The sequence below is a fragment of the Hypomesus transpacificus genome, chromosome 19, assembly GCF_021917145.1.
Source record: "Hypomesus transpacificus isolate Combined female chromosome 19, fHypTra1, whole genome shotgun sequence".
NCBI classification, from domain to species: Eukaryota; Metazoa; Chordata; class Actinopteri; order Osmeriformes; family Osmeridae; genus Hypomesus; species Hypomesus transpacificus.
In genome coordinates this window covers 13,086,415-13,107,733 of record NC_061078.1, presented here as the reverse complement: position 1 = coordinate 13,107,733, position 21,319 = coordinate 13,086,415, and the positions used below count along the sequence as shown (strand labels likewise).

General features: G+C 45.8%; 2 protein-coding genes across 2 annotated transcripts in view; one reads left to right on the top strand and one right to left on the bottom strand.

Annotated features, from left to right (window-relative positions):
- Window positions 1-3,076: 3,076 nt before the first annotated feature.
- Window positions 3,077-6,052, top strand: ric3a (RIC3 acetylcholine receptor chaperone a). Its single transcript, XM_047042384.1, has 7 exons — window positions 3,077-3,194; window positions 3,754-3,971; window positions 4,130-4,196; window positions 4,433-4,526; window positions 4,864-5,078; window positions 5,292-5,566; window positions 5,906-6,052. The coding sequence occupies exons 1-7, from the start codon at window positions 3,077-3,079 to the stop codon at window positions 6,050-6,052; spliced, it is 1,134 nt and encodes a 377-aa protein (XP_046898340.1).
- Window positions 6,053-6,360: 308 nt separating this feature from the next.
- The window catches only part of tub (TUB bipartite transcription factor), a 20,785-nt gene continuing 5,826 nt past the window's right edge, over window positions 6,361-21,319 (bottom strand). Inside the window, exons 3-12 of the mRNA XM_047041424.1 lie at window positions 19,094-19,256; window positions 16,109-16,246; window positions 13,848-14,000; window positions 12,668-12,789; window positions 11,379-11,570; window positions 10,963-11,075; window positions 9,195-9,309; window positions 8,810-8,908; window positions 8,433-8,604; window positions 6,361-8,252 (exon numbers count right to left, since the gene is read on the bottom strand). Coding sequence (XP_046897380.1) covers window positions 8,119-8,252; window positions 8,433-8,604; window positions 8,810-8,908; window positions 9,195-9,309; window positions 10,963-11,075; window positions 11,379-11,570; window positions 12,668-12,789; window positions 13,848-14,000; window positions 16,109-16,246; window positions 19,094-19,256 — 1,401 coding nt within the window. The 3' untranslated portion in view covers window positions 6,361-8,118. The remainder of the gene's footprint in view (window positions 8,253-8,432; window positions 8,605-8,809; window positions 8,909-9,194; window positions 9,310-10,962; window positions 11,076-11,378; window positions 11,571-12,667; window positions 12,790-13,847; window positions 14,001-16,108; window positions 16,247-19,093; window positions 19,257-21,319) is intronic.

Genomic DNA, 21,319 nt, shown 5'->3' with positions numbered 1-21,319 from the left:
CAGCGCTGTGTCATGCATGGCCACACGGCTTTATAAGACGTTCACTATGCGGCATGGCACAGTCGGCATCGACAGTGTCCTGATTTTTGATAGACCCCAATCGACTATGAATTCAATATACTTTCTTTTAGAAAGCAATAATGCATGGGTCACTCGCATTATTTCCACAGTATGACTTCTGTACATGCTGTTTCCGTGAGGATAATCAGAGAGAGGTGAAAAGAAATGTAAATTAGCTACCAGTGGATTACTCTGAGGCTGGTGGCCACTGTTGTTCTTCTGATGCTAATAAATAAAGGTGTGGAGTCCAGCAGACGAGCAGTAAAGCCAGTCAAGGACTGGCCCGTGCCACAGAACATGCTTCCACTGGATTAATCCAGCTCATTCACTCCTCACTGTCTTTGTTCTATGAATATAAAGGCCTGGGATTTGTAACACTATGTCCTTCATGACACTCAAAGCCAGGTTCATCCCCATCAATATCAAATAAGAAATTAAACCTTCTCGATATAGAGGGGTGCATTGATTTAATATTTTGCCACCACTGAAAAGAAGAAAAAAAAAGCCCTTGCTCCCACACTCGACTTGCAATTTGGAAATAAATTGACTGATTTAGACAGAGGCAGAGAAAGTGGAAAAAACTTGATGTAAACCTAGTGTGCTACCACTGAGTAAGGTGACATTGCACAACAAATCACTTGCATGAATATAGAGAAAGAAAACCATTTCTATTTCTGAAAGCAATTTTGCTTGGTGAAGGCGCTTTGATTGCCATGTATGTGAATCTATTCCTCACTAGACACAGAGGAGCATGAACATTTCATGAGAGTCAATGTTATATATATATATATTTTTCTGTTAGCATAGCAATAAGACTTCCCAGGCTTTCATTCAAGGAATAACAAAAACACATTTTCCAAGAACACACTGCAGGGATATCACGGTAGCCCATGTCCTGTTCTGCACACTGCCGGGAGGGAGCCGACATTGCCTGACTTTTGCTGCAGTGAGTCCATTGTATTTTAATTGAGCCTAATGAAGAATAATTAAGTAATTAAAGGCTTGATAAGAGAGAAGCGCAGTAAACAGACAGAGGCAGAGGGGCTTGCATTACCAGTCCGCCACTGCACTGCAGTGTGAACTGGACACACTTTCTCACATACCTCCTTCATGGCATCACTCAAACCAAACCAGGCAAATCCCCAAAGGCACCGTCCAAACTGTGCCCACACACTTTCATTCCTTTAGACAGCTTTTCCATGTGTCCATGAGCATGAATGTGGTCAAATTCAAAATGTAATACTTCCCAGTTGGATTTTGGGAATAGGGGTGTGCTATGATATTTTCACCACTCTGACATTAGCAGGTTTTATTTTTTGAGTAATTGCACTGCATGATGTGTACTTAGGGGTTTCCATGAGAACGATGAAAGTCTTATTTTAACAACACTGCAATTATGGGGGATATGGAAATACATTTTCAGCCAATTCACAGTTGAGTTGACTAGAATAATAGGAAAAAAAATGAAATGGGGGAGAGTGACAGTCGAATAATAATCTTTTCTATAAGTTTCAAATACTTCAGGGTAAACATTTCGATATCTTTGATCTCTAATACCCACAGACAGGGGGTATTAGAGAAATATGGATAGCCATCTTTTCAGTTTGTTTACTTATTACCTTGCGATGTCCACCCGGCGCATCATTTTGGGGAGATATTTTTGTTTATGGGTAGGCATTAGAACAAATTGGATAGGCCTGTGCCTATCCAGACCTACCCGTGGCTACGCCCCCGCCCACAGACAATAGTCGAAACATCTATGCAGTAGCATATGCACACCACTTTGAACCACTGGTGACAAAAAAATACTAAAATATCTGTTTAGTTCAGCTTCTGTATAGCAGGCATAATCTCTGTCAAAATCATATGCGTGTTGGCACAGATAATTTATAATCCAGCCATCTAAAAAAGGTAAACAAATACAGCATTTTGTTTCCCCAGATTAAAAGCTTACAGATGTTGCAAGGCCAATATTGCACAATAGTGCCACCTATCACAATGTGTCACATCTACAACAACAGTGCAGACTAGATTGTACATCACCAGTGCTTTACTATCTTGTCATGCTGAGACGTCAGTTTAGCTGATGACAATGTGCACTTAGATGTAACTGTTTTTGTGTATAATAAATATATTTGTGTGTACTAAATATTAAGAACAGATTGATTTAGTAATGCCAAATGGCAATAAATTGGATTAAATACTCCTGACTATGCAGTATACTCTGGCCGATAGCTTTCCCAACAAATCTGAACACATCTGAATACAGCAGAAAACATTTCAAAGATTGTAGGATTATTATTATCATTTCATTGAAACAAAAGACCCTAACAACTAAGATCTACTTGAAGTTGAGGGGGAACCGATAATCAATAGTAATAGATATAGAGCATACATGTAGTAGGCCTATGATTAATTCAACGGTAAATAGTGTGAATATTTTCCATTGGCAGCCCTATATGACAGGGTCTTTTCTGTGTTGATGCGTTTTAAAGCAAACAAATCCATAGCCTTCACAGCAAAGTCAGGAGGAAAATGCTCTTACAAAATCCAAAAAGCAAGATGGTGGAATCTGACTAACTCCACAGCACTGACTATTAAAAAACCTACTGGGTATTTGGTGACATCTATTGGAGAATGTATTCAACAACATTATGTCCAACATGCCAATGAGGTAAAAATATTGTCAGACAACCACAAAACACAGAAATCTTATATTCGATAGGTACCATGAAGAAATGAGGGTAAAAATCATTTCGATAAGGGTTAGGGTCATTCCTAGGGTCATGCATTATTTGTTGCAATAAATAAAACTAATATTTGGAAGCTATGGATATTTTTACTGGACCCATAGTGACATCTGCTGGACATGTCTAGACCCTCAGCAGCGACTCACCGCCTCACTTTCATTGAACCGTTACAGTGAGAATGTGAAGGAGAGGATGCTGTGGTTTCTGACCTGGATACCGGTGTTGCAGTTTCTCTTTTGGATCAAATTACCGTTGTCATTAACAGAATGTCGGTTACAACTTTTCAGAAGGTTACTTTAATTTCTTGCTCCGTGCTATGTCTTTCGCTTTTCCTGCCCAAAATGCTTTTGCCCAGCGGGAAGAAAGATGTAGGGCAGGCCGACGGTAAGGCGGATTATCATTCCTGTTATTGAGGGTTGTGCATTTGCCAGCCATAGGATAATTCTGTTTCTGTTCATTCGTCAGCTAGTTTAAAACGCAGACTTTTGAACGCAACGAACCGTGGCCAAATAAAGTAAACACCGATTACTCAAAAATACATATATGACATTTTACTGTAAAAAACGTGTTATAAGAATGTTTTTTGTTAGTAATACGCAATGTGCCGTTTTTTCACAAAGGCACTCTCAAGATAAATCGCGCATTTAATCCCCTTCCATAAATGTCACATCTGTCCAACCAGTTTTTTCTCCTCCACATTCAAAAAAGTAGTTGTCATTAGTCAAGGCTAACTTGTTTTACTCCTGTTCAACTTCCATTTAGCCACATTTTGCATATAGAACACTGTTTTAATATTTCCATCTGGGCTAAAAGATAGTAAAATGCAAGACAGGTCATCATCAACAACACTATTACAGTAAGATGTAGCGGTGTACAGTGTATAATTGTGTCTAGTGTGTGTGTGTGTGTGTGTGTGTGTGTGTAACCCTTCACTCTCCTCCAGTCAGACCAGGTTACTACCCCCCTATGATGCATCGTCTTCCCGTGCCAGAGGACCAGGGGTTGTGGGAGGAGGGCTCTGTGCCCCCCCTGACTCAAAGCCTTGACATCATGGCCAAAGTCAAAAGCATGGGTGGAGCCAGCAAGCCCAGCCTCCTGGGGCAGGTCATACCCATCTATGGCTTTGGAATTCTCCTTTACATCCTCTTTATTTTCTACAAGGTGAGCTGAACCTAATAAACCATACTTAGTGTAGCAGGATAACTCCACCCTGGTGAGCTGAACTTACACACAAATGATCCACGGTAGCATCACCAACCCAACCTCTACTGCCACACGGGTAACCAGTCCTTAACTACAGTATGTTTTTGTATCCACAGATGACATCTAAACCTACCAAGTCCAACGGCCACTTTCCTCCAATACCAAATCAAAGAAATCCAATATGTACGTTACTTTACCCGTCACCATATCAGAATCCCATTCATCCTCAATCCATGTAAACATCTCATTCTCAGAATGAAATAACACAACAATCTCAAGGAAACAATGCTGGGATCCCATTCCCCGGTGTGTTGAATGGAGGTCTAGTGGGATTGAACAGGCTAGAGACCACAAAGGGGCTGGTAACAGTATTACAACTCCACCAAGCACCACTGTAACTAACCTGGCTTCACCTCCAGCTGACTACGAGCTGGCCAGGCTTCACCAGAGGCTGCAGGAGACGGAGCAGCTGATGGAGATGATCGTTTCTGGAACGAGCCAGGTGCCCGACAGGTAGGCGGCTCTTCTCCCAGGCACTCTGCACGGCTCAGGTCAGGCCAGAGCCGGAGAAACGACTCGCGGAGGAAAGCTTGTACAAATCAGTGTGCTGTTTCTGATAAACGCCTCCTCCGAATTCATTTGCTGAATTTAGTTGAATTGTGTCTGACAAATTTGACAGCCAACTGAAATGCAAAAGTGATGACAGGTGACTTCTTTCTTTTCTTTTCTTTCTTTTCTTTCTTCAGCTTGAACATAACTCAGAAATCGTTTAATAGTTCGAAACAGTTTTCATCCGGTTTACGTAGAGGGATTTGTCCGACTGACTTTGTTTTCCTACACTGCCCTCTAGTGTCAAAAGGGGCAAATGCAAGAGTAAGAGCCGGCGCCTGAGCAAGAGTAAAGGTGGCTCCCGGCAGCAGCGGCAGCGTGAGAAGGAGGAGGAGGAGGAGGACAGGCTGCGGCTGCAGCTGAAGGACATCAGCCGGCTGATGGAGGAGGGCCGGACGGAGGCCGCCTCCCCAGAGATCGAGGCCGAGGAAGTGACCTACACAGAGGACTGGGATGGTAACAACAGCAAGGCCTTCACATGCGCTCACTGTGTCACCATGCAATACACACCCAGTACTGCACCCACGTATCAATGCTATCTGATAAGCCGATGCGTGCACACGGTGCAGAAGTAGATAGCTAAGGGTGGACGTCCGCTCCCTGAGGGGTGTCATGTGGTTTATAACAGTGCTTTCTTTTTCTCGTGTGTGTGGGTGCCTGTCCACCCAGGCTACCCCGAGGAGACCTACCCCCAGTACGAGGAGCCCTGTGGCAGGCGCAGGTACGACACCATCAGCCTTGAGGTTGAGGAGCCGGGCCACTGTCGGCCCACTCCTGAGGCCCTGGCTGAGAGGATGGAGGTGGAGGAGGAGGAGGTGGAGGTGGACACCAGGCTGCCAGTCCTGTTTGAGGAAGAGGAGGAGGAGGAGGAGGAGGGAGAGAGGGAGGGTCTCCTTCCCGCCTTGTGCGACGGGGGAGGAAGCGGGCAGCAGCTCGACGTGGCTGTTTGGAGGCAGCTCTGGCCGTCTTCGAAAGCGAAAAAACAAATCAGCTTTAATGAGCACAAAGATGTTTTCCAGTATCCTAAAGAGGGCTTTGATAAGGAAGGGGGGGGGCAGGAGGAGGAGGCAGAGGAAGATGATGAAGAGGAGGAGGACGAGGAAGAAGAGGAGGAAGTGGACGTGTGGGAGGAGGTGGAAGTAGGGGATGAGGGGGAGGAGGAGGAGGAGGAGGAGGAGGAGGAGGAGGAGGGGGAGGAAGAGGATGAAGAGAGGGAGGAGGAGGACCCTTTGATTGAAGCCGAGAGTCTCATATTAGATTATGACGTCTGTCGCAACCCCGAGGCGGAGGCAGAGGAGGAGGTGGATGAGGAAGAGTGCCTGCTCCTGTCCCCTCCTCCCCCACCTCGAGGAGGGAGTCCCACCCCTTCAGTCCTGATGAGGGAGCTGGACACCAGTGGGGTGAGGATGAGGAACCGGAGAGAGACATAGATAACAGCACAATGTTCCTAATCAGTTTGGACCTCAAATTACCTATTTTATTGAATGTACGTACTACCTCTACTTTCCTGGTCTATCCCAAGATCAAAGATCTACCTCTGATGTTTGTAAATGTGCATTTTGTGGATATTCCGTTTTAAATGATATCTGGTGTGGAAATAAATTCATAAACGTACATAGAGGAATTAGCTGACTCAATAGTTTTATTTGTGTTTTTGTCATACTGTACTGTAGAGAACTGTGTATAAACAAACACAATTAAATCGACCAATGTACACATTATACATTACAGTGAAACGGCACTAGAACACATTTAATAAATTGACTTTTTGCACCCGGACACAAAGAAACTTGTATGAAAAGCTCAGTCTTTTTTTTCCTGCAAAGATCACAGAAGTTTGCTTGGTATTCAGTATAGTTAGATCACAATAAGGTACAAGAACAGCACATTGGATTAAAGTAGACAGTCTTTTTAAAACTCGCAGTAACAACAGGAGGCATCGGAGATTGTTCTTTGCTATTTTCCTTCATGTGACAAAATTGTACATTGAGTAATAATAAAATATAAAATAGATTTGTATTTCAATAAAGGATTTTGGCCCTCTTGACGTGAGAAGACATATCAATTTTTTTAAGAGTAAAAATATGATCAACCAAAATAATCCATCATTCGCTGTTTTCCAGAGGAAGAGCACATGACAAGGTGGTATGACCCCTACAGGATGGAGGGATGGGGTTAGAGTTCGAATGTTAGAACATTAGTGGCTGCCGCTGCAAATGCTTACTCGCTGTTGTGCACTTTCATGTATAACTGCCTTTACTGAGGAGAAGCTCTTTCTTTTCTTGGAAGATACTACGTTACAATGGGCACGCCTCAGGTCTAAAACACAAGGGGCTGATAACAAGACAAGGTACTTTTCGCAGAGATCATGAAATATTTCTAGATAAAGCATTATACTGGATTTAATCTCCAAAGGCACAATTACAATATGTACAGCTAATTCACATCCACCATACATGTCAGTTAAAGTGCTCCTTCCTCTACATTCTCTGACTAGAGTCATATCCTGTACACACTAACAAACCCCATCATGCCTCGCAGTCTAATTATTTATCTTGTTAATGTGGACGGATATTCCCTTCTATCAAGTGGGGAAATGCTGTGTGCTTCTGGCCATCAGATAGACATAAATGAAAATGACAATGCAGAAAACAACATCATAAAACTGTATAAATATATAAATAACAATATAAATAAAAGAATGTTAATATTTCAAGGGGAGATTGCATGGAATTTATTTGATCCTATGTGTAAATAATGGGATGTTAAAATTGATGCATCTGTAGTTCTAAATGATATAATTATTCATCTAACGGCAGAAGTTAATTATGTGATAAATATAGCTCCTCCTTTGTAACCCCAGCTGGGAATGAGAAGCCTTCTCATTATATAAGAGGAAAATTAAGAGGTTAGTCACTTCAACACAATCATCGCACAGTATGGGCCAAATTCAACCCATTCAAACAGAATTTGAGGCTGGACAATTGTTAGTGTTATTATGCAATCATATGCAATTATTGTAAAGTCATTAATCAATTGTTTTAAGAACTGTTAGAATTATAAAACGTCTACATAAGCGGTGTACGTAGATCAGTAAGAAACATTAAGGACTTCAAACACGACAGTGGATTAGTCTTTGTGCTTGTTTTCTCCTCTGACTAAGATTCTACCTTTGTCCGAAACAGACAATAGAATAGTCCTGGGGAGCATTTGAAGACTGACAAACACACACACACACACATATGCACGCATGCCTGCACACCAACACACACATGGGTTGAGCCTCCACACCGTTCAAAGATCCACTATAGTTGCGGGTTTTTCACTGTTGGGGGCTTCAGTCAGGCTCCATGGATAGTGTCAGCCCTTCAAGCGATAGGCAGGTCAGTGGACACCTGAACACCTTCACTTTTGGGGGCAGGGTCATAGGTCATACAGGCCAGGTAGCTTCCCAGAAGGGGCAGCAGATTTGGGGGGTGGGGAGCTGGAACGATCACTACTCACATGCCAGCTTGCTGTCAAAGCTGGAGAGAGCGATGGCAAAGGCTTGCAGGGCACACATAGGGTAGTTATAGTCCATGGTGAACACGTCCTCTGCCACGCGGCCAAACTGCATCACGATGTAGTCCGCTACGGGGAGAGGAACCGGGAGAACACAGATCAAACACATTTCCTCTGACATTGAGCTCCATTCAACCAGGGATAAAAGGGATTTGAAAGCTGTCGTGTATCAGTAGTACAACTATATTGTGAGTGGATGTGACAGTGAGCAAGCCGAGCATGCGGGCTGACAGAGGCTGGGAAGCTCACGGTCGTTGTCATGGATGATCTGGAAATTCTTGACGGAGGCCTGGGTGACCCTGCCGTGGAAGTTGAGCACGTAGGACTGCGTGTCATCGTTCCACACAGGGGTCTTGTTGTGCAGCTCGATCACACTCTCGGTGCTCTTGTTCTGCCACCGCGCCAGCAAAGACTCATGGTCCTGGGGCAGGGGAGGGGGAGTGAATCAGAAGTGAATCACTCCTGATTCACTCTCTCCCTCCTGCCCTCCTGCCCTCCTGCCCTCCTGCCCTCCCGCCCTCCCGCCCTCCCACCCTCCCGCCCTCCCTCCCTCCCTCTCCCTCCCTCCTGCCCTCCTGCCCTCACTCACTCCTCCATTCCTCCCTGTATTGACGAGAGCCACTCACATTGCGTGGGCGAATAGACACTCTCTCGTGGTCCATGTTCATCCCAGGTATGATGACGCTCATCTTCCGAGGTCCTTTAAACCCTAACACATTGGTCTCCTAAAGAGGGAGCAACCAGACAACGTTGTTTCACAGCTCTCCAGTTAGTCTCACCAGTCATACAGTGTGTTCGTACACTAAAACTAATGTCTTTCCTGCCTTTACAATTTTAGGAAGTAGCCCTACACAGGGCCATTTTCAGCTTTGAGCACTAGGTGTCGCCATGCTCCTTCAGTGGACTATGTGGTGGACAGTAACCACGATTCCACACCTTCCTTGTGACACATCCCCCAATCTATACTTACTACATGGCTTGGCACCAACGGTTTCTCTCATGAGGACTCACGTAGCATATTGCTGCCAGCTCCTGACGCAGGTTTTCAGCCTCCAGACTAGAAGGGGTCTTGGCTGGGTTCAGCCCGCTGTCATACACGGTGAACTTGGTGCCCATGAGGTTAGACCTGAAGAGGGAAAACCATGAGGGGCTTAGAGGACTGGGTCTGTATGTGCATGCATATGCGTGTGTGCGTGTGTGTGTGTGTGTGTCAGGAGCTTGCTCTGTAATAAAGAGGTTAAGAGCAATTTGAAGCTAATGAAGGCAGTGCTTTGTCCCTTTAACCCTAATCAGCTAGCTACTGGACCTCATACTCCAATCAAAGTCAATGGTAGGGAAAATAGCTCTGCTAATCACAGAGAAATAAACAGAAATACAATCACTTGTCTCTCGGCCTTCAACAATCACTGTTTGATTACTGATCGTTAACGTAACGATAACTGTCATCATTTAGTCAGCATCTCACCAGTCATTTCACAATACAGGTCATCACGAAAAATCTGGTACAATGCAAGGCTAATTCTTATGATCCACAGTATTCACCTGACAAGCATGCTGAAAAATGTAAGCTTTTGATTTTTATTGTTTTTATTCATCTAAACGAAACATATAAGTGATTTGTTGGTTATAATTATGTAAATGTCCTACTGTATGTATGTCATAGGTTATCAGCTTGTAAAAGAAAGCTTTGATGCTGGGATTAGATTTAGATTTTTTGCCAATAATCAACTTAACCAAGAGGTGGACCGTGGCCAGATTCAGATGAGAGGCTTGCTATTCACCCTCTGTTAATCAGGCCACAGTTAGCTACGGACAATTGACCTTGAAGGTTAAAGAAAAGGTTGCAATCTCATCTTCACAGCTTCTCCACAACTTCCATCAGAGGCAGGTGAAAGGTCTCTGCCTGTCTCCATCCAGCTCTTCATCCGTCAAGTGTGGTTATGATGACGAAGGCCAGAGGAGATCTCCGCATCGACCAAGAGAGTAGGGAGAGGACATTAATAAAGACTGTGGCCGGCCATGTTTGACGAGACTCCCTTGGGGGCTCTCTGGTGCCACGATGCCCTGATAGGATCTCAGAGGGCGGCTGATGTCACTGCCTGCTCCTCTTAGCCTGCAGTCACCACTAAAACCCCTCACACAAACACGAGTAGACACAGAAACCGCCAACACACGCAACTGGACACACACGTGCACGCATGGCACTATCTGCCAAACGATATTGAGAGCGCACTTAGCGCAGACCACGCTGCAGTTCCCGCTCCCAGACCAGGCGCAGACCACGCCCACCCAGGCTGACAGAGCTGTGATCCGCAGAGTTTGTCCTCTGCTCCAACTTTAATCACACCTAGCGGCCATCGCCCAGGTGCAGCTTCAGCCTCCGAACAATGAGGACAGATGGGCGCCCAAACGGAAGTAATGAATCCAATTACTTTCCTTTCTGCAGAAGACCTGACAGGTGTGGGGCTGCATAGCCCACCGTTCATTAGAGATGTTCACATAGCTAATTCATTCTCCTCATCTCACACGAGGCTAATGTTGTCTTGCATACCTCAAGTCAAAGAAAAGTACAGGAGGCAATTTTAATTAATGCTTTTCTTATCTACCTATCCTTTTGTAGGTTCTCTAAACCCGTGAAAGCAAAAAAATAAATAATAATAATTGAGAAGGATTTTCACTAATTACTGTCTTTATATTTTGAAAACAGCAGACAGCAGGTTGGCTAAATGGCGACTGGTTATCTGCAGGCGTTATAGTGATGAAAGCGCGGTGCCCTCACCTTAGCTTTCCAATGAAGCTCTCACCACCTCGTGACAGGTCCGTGGGATCGATGGAGATGAGGTAATTAGATGTTTTACTCTTCTTTCTCTTCCTCCCAGCTAACAGGAACACCTAAGGTGGATCAAGCCCCAATCCAATTAGTGCGACACCAACCCCCCAAAAAACATCAACATCCGCTCTGGCTGGAGGGCCTAATTTAGATGGGCACATGCTAGAACACGCGCACGGATATGGATTGTTGGCAACAAAAACAGTGTACTGTTTACAATCAAAGGGATCAAATACAGTATAGTTTAATACAGTTTAATACAGTTTAACGCGTAACCTTCTGATAAGGGGACAACCTTAAAACGTGATGAGAACAGTGCCTACATGTCTGGCCGGTCCACAGTGGTGTGCTGCATCGCTCCTCACCTTCTTGCCGTCCTCCCTCTCCAGGTGGAGGTAGTATGTGGGGTACATGCCTCTGTCCATGCCCTTCTTGTCCCGGGTGATCCGGCACTTCACCGTGGCCCCCTGGGGGGCGGGGCGCAGGGTGAACTCCTCCAGGTCGTCCACGTCGATGGCGGGCTCGCTAATGGCGGGTGTGGACGCGGAGGCGGCGTCCTGGAGGAACGGACACGGGCAGCCCAATCAGACGAGGTGAGGATGGGCTGGCGACTAAGCCATCACATCCACACTCAGAGCACAGGAAAGGGGAAAGCTGGGAAAGGTTAAGGAGGATCAGGGTATCCAGAGGGACTGGAGTCGTGTCGGTTCATTGCGCCGTCTGGGTCACAAATCAAGTGGGGACGCCAGCTGGCTCTCCCTAAAAGGGGGTTACGGGTCCACATGGAATGACTGGTCAGACGTCATGGAAACGAGTGAAATGCCAGCCGACGTCACTGAGATCCCTTCGTTACTGTACCGTGGGCTGCCGGGGCATCGTACCAGGCACCAGTCACCTTCCTTTTGTGTCTCCACAACCCTCCCTCTCCCTCCCTCCCTGCCTCCCTCTCTGAGTCACTGTCCTTAGGGGATAATGGCTCTGCCACCTGAAAGCAAAGAAATAATGGCCTGTGCTAAAATCATCCCTCCTTCAGACCGATAACAACCAGTGGTTATGTTGGGAGTGAAGAGTCTTGCAGGGGGCGATAGAACAGACGACATGTCTGAAAACCCCGAGACCTCAGCCCTACAGGGATGCCTTCGCTCTCTCCATCGTTCATGCTACGTCTGGGGGATAGTTTCACATGAAGCAGAGCAAAGGGAGGGGTACATTTGCATCGTGGAAACCCCAGCCAGCAGTTGTGTTTAATCGCAGTGAAAGAAGTCAGCAAAGAGCACAATTAAGTCCAATTAGGTTGGAACATTTGATATGCAGGGAACACCCCCCCGGTGGGATCTGTTTCCCCAATTTATTAGACCAGATTGGCCATCAGTGTTCTAGACAGCTAACTTTAATTACAAGTTGCAAAAACCGAGAACAAACATCGATTTCACACAAATCCCCCACGTCCTACTCTTTCCTCTCTCTGTGAATTATCCTGACAAATGAACAGATAAACAGATCAAAGTCAAACTCCTGTCCAATCCTCAGATGGATTAAGCTGAAGAACCAAGCATGCAAAAGGGGCATTATTGCTGTGTCACCACCAGCCTTTAGGGGAGGATTCAACCAGGATGGAGGATTAAACAGAGTGGTCGGGGCTGCTCAGGTTTACCTTGCAGGACTTCTTGCTCGTGGCAGACCCGGGCCTTGTGTTGCTGTTGAGCTGGGAGGAACTAGAGCTGACTTCGTCCTCATCATCCTCCTCTTCATCAAAGTTCATACTGCTAGAAATGCCTTCAGAAGCACGGGCAGAGAGAGAGTTATTATCGTGTCAGTTTCTGCCCCAAGTATAGATAGTGGGGATCAGAACACTTTATACTGTATGATCCCACTGTTCGAAAATCACGTGCGCATATACACACAAAAGTCAATACCTAGTTATGCCAGTGCTGTTGTTGCCCAGAATATTTGGTTTCCATATAATCAATATCTCCTAAAGTTTTAATTATCTACTGTTTAGCTTATCAGGAATTACATTTCAGTACAATAAAAAATAGAGGGAGCTACATAGAGATAGATAAATAGTGATCCAGAGAAAGACTGAATGTAGGAAATAGTAGGAGACAGTCAGTGAAATTGTTTGTGAGTTAAGTGGCTGATGTTATTATTAAGGTGTTAATAATCTTCATTACACAGCTTTCTTGAATACTCAATTCTGGTCAGTCGTGGCACTCTACAACATGTTATTTCTGAACAGCAGATTGCTGCGATGAATGACAGACCGTTGCTATGGGCGCAGATCTAAATCTAAAGGATTTTTTTTTTATATTGCATTTTTAATGCAAATAGTTTTCAATATAAGAGCAATATTTTGTGTCAAATTATTTATTTCAGCAGTAAATAGCCATGTAAGAAGTGGAATAATGTTCAGTGGGCCGGTCAATGACTGCAAAATAAACCCTTCCAGGCTGATTCAAGACCTGCATCTCCCTGTTAGGGTTTGAACATGTTTTGATGAGCAGCTCCCTGTGCATCATCCCTCACACACAGCACCAAGCCTGATGCTGCAGTGCTGTGTGCTGCTACAAAGTGAAGACAGAGACACTATACAGGGTTCTGTTGATTGATTCATTGAGTCTTCATCATCCCCTTATTTTAGGCCAATCACAGCTGCCTCTGATTGGATGGTCAAAGTGCCACTCACTCTCTGCCCTATGTTTTTGACCAGTTGCAGACCCAACAGGGACATCATGCATAGCACAACGCATTCTGACAGGTACAAGTCCACTTAGAGGTACAGGTAGAGGTGCAGGGACACTTAGAAGTACGGGTACAGGTCCTGGTCCTGGTACCTTTCTTGAGCATGGTGACCCTGAGATCCTGCTTGCCATGTGAAGGAGCACTGCCCACAGAGTCGCCCTCACTGGCCTCTTCTGTGGCCAGGTGGCCCACGGTCAGGATCTGGATCTGACCCTCCTCCTGGAAGGAAGCTGGCCCGTCGAGCCCTGCTGGAGCACAACAGCCCCCTCGCCCTGTCAGACCACCTCGCTAGTCCACTTCTTCCTAGCACACTACAACCTAGTACACTGTTACCTAGTACACTGTTAGCTAGGACACAGTTACCTAGGACACCTATCTACAGTAGTACACTACAGCCTAGTACCCTTCTTCCTAGTATTAGGCCCTGTACCATCCAGTACTAATTAACAACTGAATGGGAATTGTGAATAAACAGACTTGCATGCAGGACAGCCATACAACCAAAAGCATTCACAAGTATTAAAGTATTAAATGGAACAATGCTTGCATGCAAGGAACCATGACATGGACAAGAAAGGTTGTGAAAATATCTCAAAATGAGATGAAGTAGAATGTCTGTGAAAGAAATTCGATATAAAAGGAACAGTTGTAAATCAATGTCGACCGCAGAGTGCCATCTGCCTCTTGATTAGATGTTACAGCGTATCACTCGGCCACTGCACTTACATGCTAGCATTTGTTTTCTACGCTATTAGCAAGCCATCCTCTGGTCCTTTGTCATTCAATTAGGCTGTACAGCAGGCCCAAACACCAAGTCCCATCTGTCTTGCCAGTTACTGGGCCCAGCCCCTCAAGATAACTGACATCCTCTAGCTAGCAGGACAGGCCAGGTGATCACAGCTAGTCAGGATCTGGCTGTTGTTTACTCTTTTACGTAATGAAAGGTCAGTATTGTGTACATTCAAGGAGAACACGTTGTTGCTTCTGAATTCATGAGTTGCTCACTCATTGTAATTTCCATCGACAGGCTGCGACTGCACACCAATTACAGGTGAAAATCGGAGAGAGATTGTGGCCTTCAAAAGACCGGCGTATGTTGGTTTCAGACAGTTGTTACTCTGTGTGTGTGTGTGTATGTGTGTGTGTGTGTGTGTGTGTGTGTGTCTGTGTGTGTGTCAGTGTGTGACAGGGTGAGTTATCATTCCAAAAGAGCACAGGCCATGTCAGGGCTGAAGGCCAGGAGTCTGACCTGATTAATCACCAGCCCTGAGTGAATCCTATTAGCTGTCGCAGAGAAAAACAAAGACATTGAACAGACCTGTTGGCATCAGACCTAACCAACAAAACAAACACCTGGGTTCCGTTATGACAAATTGAAGTCAGATGGGTAGCATGTTCGGTTACGTATTACAGTAAAGATGCTTTCAATCTGTTATATTTGTTCCCTACAAAACTTGGAATGTACAATTTTGTTATAAGGAAAATAAGGATTGCTTCTAAAAAAGGGAAAGAGAGTGAAACACAAAGTTTCACTTTAACTTCGATTCACGCTAGTCTTCTATGAAGGCCAAGGAGGCATTTTAATAGCCAACCAGTCACTGATGTGTTTACTTGGCAGGCTAACAGAACCCAGTCCTCTCACATCATTACAGACACTGTGACTGTGATGGGCTTAGCGCCCTGAGTGGAGGCTTAACCACTCTGGAAGGGCAGCCTCATTAGCCTTGGCTTGCCACTCTCCACTAGAGGCACGCCAAAAAAAGATGTGCTAACCCTTGTCCTGGGTGAGGTGGAAGAAGTTTGATTGACAAAGGAAATGAGAAAAAAGGAGAAGGGAACAATAAACAAGACCTACCTTGACAAGAAAATGACATTTTCGCACATCACGATTTCATGCTCCCCGAAAAAGACACACATAATAAACACGGGTGATAAAAATGATGTGAAACAAATAGACAAAATTATAGTTTTCCAGTCAAACACTAATGACATTCCTTCATTTGTCAGTTTGACAGACATCAAGGTGATACAGGCAGGAGGTGGAGGTGAATGACAAGACCACAGTCGGGGGCCATGCAACATGTTTTTCTCTGCACTGCCAAACAAAGATTCAAGCGTATTCTCTCTCGAGACATGTGTGGTCTCATTGTACTGTGGATTTCTGTCTGATCCTCTCATTTCTAGCCTTCAAACAGGAAAAGCAGGTGGATGAATGCTGTGAACTAGGTACGAGAAAGTTGGCTCTCCTAACAATGTTTGTCTGTCTGTCCGTCCGTCCGTCTGTCTGTCTAGCGGTCTGTCTGTCTATCAGGTCAGCGGGCTGTCTGTCAGGCTGCCAGTCATCCGGGCTGACCTTTGTGCCTTCCCTTCCTCTCCTTCTTGGCGCTGCCTGTCTGCGGCGTGGAGCAGGCCGATGCCTTGGCCTTTTTGGCCGAGCGGGGAGGCTGGGTCTCCGCCACAACCTTGCCCTCCTCCTGCTCCGCTTCTTGTACTACGCAGTGGCCAGCAGCACGGCCAGGGTTAGCAGGGCAGAGGGGATTACAGAGAGAGAGAGAGAGAGAGAGAGGGAGAGGGAGAGAGAGAGAGAGAGAGAGAGAGAGAGAGAGAGAGAGAGAGAGAGAGAGAGAGAGAGAGAGAGAGAGAGAGAGAGAGAGAGAGAGAGAGAGAGAGAGAGAGAATGAGATATATTAAGCCAGAGGAAAAATAAGACAAGGTTAAAGAGAAAGAGGGACAAGGTAATGCAAGTTAACCAAGAAAGCAGACCTGGATCAATGACATACATACAACAAGCAAATGAAAGTTTTTGGAATTAATTGTAGTAATTATTAAAAAAGTCATTGATGTGGGTTGTGCTACTCATCACGGTTCAGGGGTTATTGACCCCGGCCTGCTAAAGAAAAAGTCAGTTTGCAGGAGCAACAAAGTTTTAGTGGTATTTCTCATCACAAAGGAAATGACCATTATGGCTCTCCCCAGTTTAGTGTATCAGAAGTGTCCATGATGTCTTTCTATTTTTTGGTGATCTGGTGGTCTGGGAATTCTATTACTTTTCACTCATTCCCAGCAACAAATTAATCAAGGCTAATTGGCACAGTAATTGAATAATATAACTGACTACGTTAAGTTTGGTATGATGATAAAGTGACCAATGCATCTTATGAGGAATACTCCTTATCTTAGGAGTACAGTTCATGTGGGCCTTGCCAGCGTCTGCCTAAGCATTTAACATCACTGTGAGAACCCGTTTCACAGGCATTTCTTCATACTGTGCTAGCTTCAAGGGGAATGGGAGATCAAATGTTGTGCTGCAGGAGTGGAACTCAGCAGAGTACAGGCAGAGAGGCGTTCATGCATCTCATTAAAAAACACTACACAGAATGTCTCCTTCCGTAAACCTGTGTTGGTGTCTTTATCAGTCCATCTTACATGTAAATACTACAGTATTGTTACCGTAGCCAATGGCCCCACAGTTATAGGCAAGAAAATATCCTGTTAAATCGTTAGCAGTTCTTTCCAGCAATTATTTTATTGATTGTAGTTCATTTTAAAGAAAATATTGTTGGTTACGGCGTGGAAGATGTTGCTATTAAATTCAAACCTTAGTGGGCTCGAAATGGTTGATTTCACATCATCAGACCATCAATAAGAGTGGAAACTCTGAGATGGACCAAACAATCCCAGCAGAGGATATACTGTAGAGGGTTTACTAAAGAAATAGTCCTGTTGAACTTCCATTATAGATGCACAATGAAACACGGTTACAAGATGTACCCACATTTTTGGGTCAGATCACCAATCGATGTCACATCGACTGCGCACCTACCCGAATACAAATGTTCAAGAGGAAAGAATACAAGTTCCTGCCCGGATTTAGATCAAATGAATGCAGCTTTACAGAAGAACACAAATGTACGTAGGTGAGCCAGAACACTCAGACCTGAATGTCGAATAAGATCTTAAAATAGAGACACGAAAATGAGAGCAATCAAGGGACTTACGGAGGTAATCTAAAAGCCCTGAAAAAGAGGAAGCAAGAGAGAGAGAGAAAGCGAGAGGAGTGGGGGGGGGCATATTCTTTCAAGGTGAAATGCGTTTGTCACTGCTGCCCGAAGTCCTTCTCTGTTGCCAAGCAGAATGTTGTCGTTGTTTTTTCCAATCCCACTGTACGCTTGGATGTGTGCTACGTTACAGAACAGCCTCAAAGGCAGCATCTGTTGGACATCTCTAAAAGGGAGGCTGAGCGTGCAGAGGGGGACCGCGCGTGGAGGAGTTTCGGGTCACACATCGACGGCGTGTGTGTGTGTGCGCGCGTGTGTGTACTCTTCGTTTAGCAGACACAGCTTGAGAGAAGAATCTCTCGTAAACACTAAACACATTCATTAGACTCGACGGAGGGTGAGGGAATCTGATGAACAGCCCTCCTCTGCAGTCAGGCAGAGTGCGAGGGGGGAGCGAAGGGGGAGCCTATTCCCCGCTCCGCTCTCCTGATTACCATCACTACTGTATGATGACCTCTCCTCATTTTAAACTGAGTGTATTTGATTACACGTCCTGGCCTGGAAGAAAAAAAACAGGTCTCTGCATGTGGTGTCCACAGAGCGAAAACAGCATCAGGATGAACCAGGCCAGGGCAGCATGCATGGCCTGCAGCCCAGACTCTGCCTCTCAGAGCTGGGGATTAGACAGCAGCTGATGGCCCTCTGTGGAGATAAGCAGCCCAATCACCGGCAGCCTGCCTGCTCCTGACCGAGGCATCACTGCACAGTTGAGTTTTCTGTACTACACAGTTGACAGTTTGTTTCAGACCAAGTCGAAATGATACAGTATAGCCTTGTTTGAAGGACGCAAATGTCAACGGTTGTACTATGCTATTACTTCACATCGAGATACTGTATTTCAACTCGCATCGCTTCCACGACGTCACGTCGTTTGTTTTCGCATGAAGCAAAGTATCTCGTCTGCCCAAGAGCAAAGACTCGGCAGGCCAGTTCGATTAAACAGTGAGCTATCCATGGGACTTTCACTTGAATGTTCACACCCTCTTATATCCATTTCCAATCAGCAACCTTACACCACCACTCTGCCTGTGCTGCCTGGATCGATAGCAATGTGTCCAAACTGGCAGGACGTGGAGAAGCACTTGCTTGTCTGCCTGCCTGCCTGCCTAGCTGTCTGTCTGGCTAGCTCCCTGCCCTTGAAAAAGGGGCCTAAACAATTAGTACTGGGCATCCCATTTGGTGTTTGGTGTTGCTTGGAGAGAGATGAGAGGGCCAGCTCCAGATGGCAGGTCCAGGTGACAGAGCAGGTCTGGGTGTGGTTGTGGTGCTGGTGGTCATACCGTGGTAGATTGTGCTGCTGTTGCTGCTCAGGTAGGACTCCACCAGTGGGGCCTGCTCCTCGCTCTGCTTGGTCCTGCGGGCCCGGGAACGCCCGTCCACATTGGACTGAACCATCAGCGGCTCCTGTCTCTTCTTCTTCTGTTTCTGTTCCAGCAGGGCTCTCTGTGACACACACACACACAGACACACACACACACAGATTCTTAAATTACAATGTCATGAATAAATCACATGTCCACAAATACAGTATAATAAAACATTCACAATACCCCTGCACACACACACAACCACCCACACACCTACAGATACCCCCCCCCACACACACACACACACACACACACACACACAAACACATTCTTAAATTACACTGTCATGAATAAATCACACGTCCACAAATACAGTATAATAAAACATTCACAATACTCCCGCACACACACACACACCCATCCACACACCCACTGACAACCACACACACACATAAACCCACATACACTCACACAAACACATGCACACACACACGCATATTCTGAAAAGCACCACACTGCCTTACATCCCATCACCACAGCACATGACCAAGCAATGTCCTTGATGGTGGTGTGGCCATGAGACATATCTAACCCTTAATCACCTACATCAATCTAGTAGGCCACTGAACACAGAGTGCCCATGTGCACCTGCCATCCAGCTCACCAGAGAGCTCAGGCTGCAACAGAAATCACACACCTGCTTACCTATGGCTGAAGAGACACTATAAAAAAAAAACCCATTAAGGGCTCCAGCTTAAGGAACCATCCAGAGTTTGACCCCTGCTTCTGTGCAGATGCAGTTGCCTAGGTTATCGAGTGTGAGGGTTTCGTTGAGCGATTGACAGCACAGACGACAAGCCGAGTCGTTTTCAAAAAATGTAGTCTTCACTTTCTGCTGCATTCGTTATGCTCCTTGAACATCTTTTTGTCTTGAACCAAACTCCAACAGACACCGTAGCCCGATATGTGTCCCAGATTCATTATCCTAGTTCACCCTTAATAATTACTTGACTTTTCCCTTGTGAGACGACTTGAATGTGCAATAATATGAGTTTTGAGGCTTTGGCAAGTTTGTATGTCTCTGTTAATTCAGGGTCTCCTGAGACAGCAGGGCTGCTGGATATCAGCAAGGTTCGATTAAAACCCTGTCTGATTCGGCTTCGGATTCAGCAGCAGGCAGCTGAGCTGGCCTGCTTCCAGAGACCGCAGTAACACAGCCTCCGCCCCAAATCCTCCACAGTCCCAGAAACACACAGCGTGCATTCAGAATCTAGCATGAATGTTTCAGATCTCCCTGCCCCTGCCCCTGCCTTTGCATCTGCTTGTGCCTCTCCTCTATTCACTCCGCTTCTCTCTTCTATTCTCTTCTCTCTTCTCTTCTGTCCTCTCTCCTCTCTCCTCTCTCCTCTTCTACTCTTCTACTCTCCTCTCCTCTGCTTTCCTTTTCTCTCCTCCCATCTTCATCCATCTCCTCTCCCTCTTTACCTCCTTTGCCTCTCCTCGCTTCTCCCAATTCAACTTCTTCTACCTGCCCCACCCTTCCCACTGGCAATATCACTGTAAAGTAGGCCTCAGCTCCCACTCTGTATGGGTGCCATGAGAACCAGAGCCTGTATTCACGATGTGTCTCAGAGTAACTGCAGCTGAGTCATTGTCATCTCAAACACCAAAAGAGATCCTAGATCAGACTTCCTGCTCCTCCTTGGCAATTCCTCCTACCAGGGTAGTCCCAGAACCATCCGGACCAGCCGTCACTAGTGGTTATGTAAGCCTTACGAACTGAGGGAGATCCCAGAGCCTGAGCTCATCAAATATTGAGGGAATCCCTGATGGTGCATAATGCTGCTTTGGCTACTTTGCTGAGACTTTTTGGCTGAGGCCAAACGTGGAGGAAACGCCGTGCGAAGAGGAGAGGAGAGCAGAGCAGAGCAGAGCAGATGAGAGGAAAGGAGAGGAGAGGAGAACAGAACAGAACAGAACAGAACAGAGCAGAGCAGAGCAGAGGAGAGGAGAGGAGAGGAGAGGAGAGGAGAGGAGAGGAGAGGAGAGGAGAGGAGAGGAGAGGAGAGGAGAGGAGAGGAGAGGAGAGGAGAGGAGAGGAGAGGAGAGGAGAGGAGAAGAGAGGACAGGAAAGGTCAAGAGATGGAGAGGAGAGATGGAGAGAGAGACAGACCTAACACTATCATTAGAGCACAGTGC

Bases quoted from the DNA above. Each gene is read 5' to 3' on its own strand.
- ric3a (XM_047042384.1), top strand. From the start codon at position 3,077: ATGTCGGTTACAACTTTTCAGAAGGTTACTTTAATTTCTTGCTCCGTG. The intron at 3,972-4,129 runs GTGAGCTGAACC...TTGTATCCACAG, and splicing joins TCCTCTTTATTTTCTACAAG to ATGACATCTAAACCTACCAA. The intron at 4,527-4,863 runs GTAGGCGGCTCT...ACTGCCCTCTAG, and splicing joins ACGAGCCAGGTGCCCGACAG to TGTCAAAAGGGGCAAATGCA.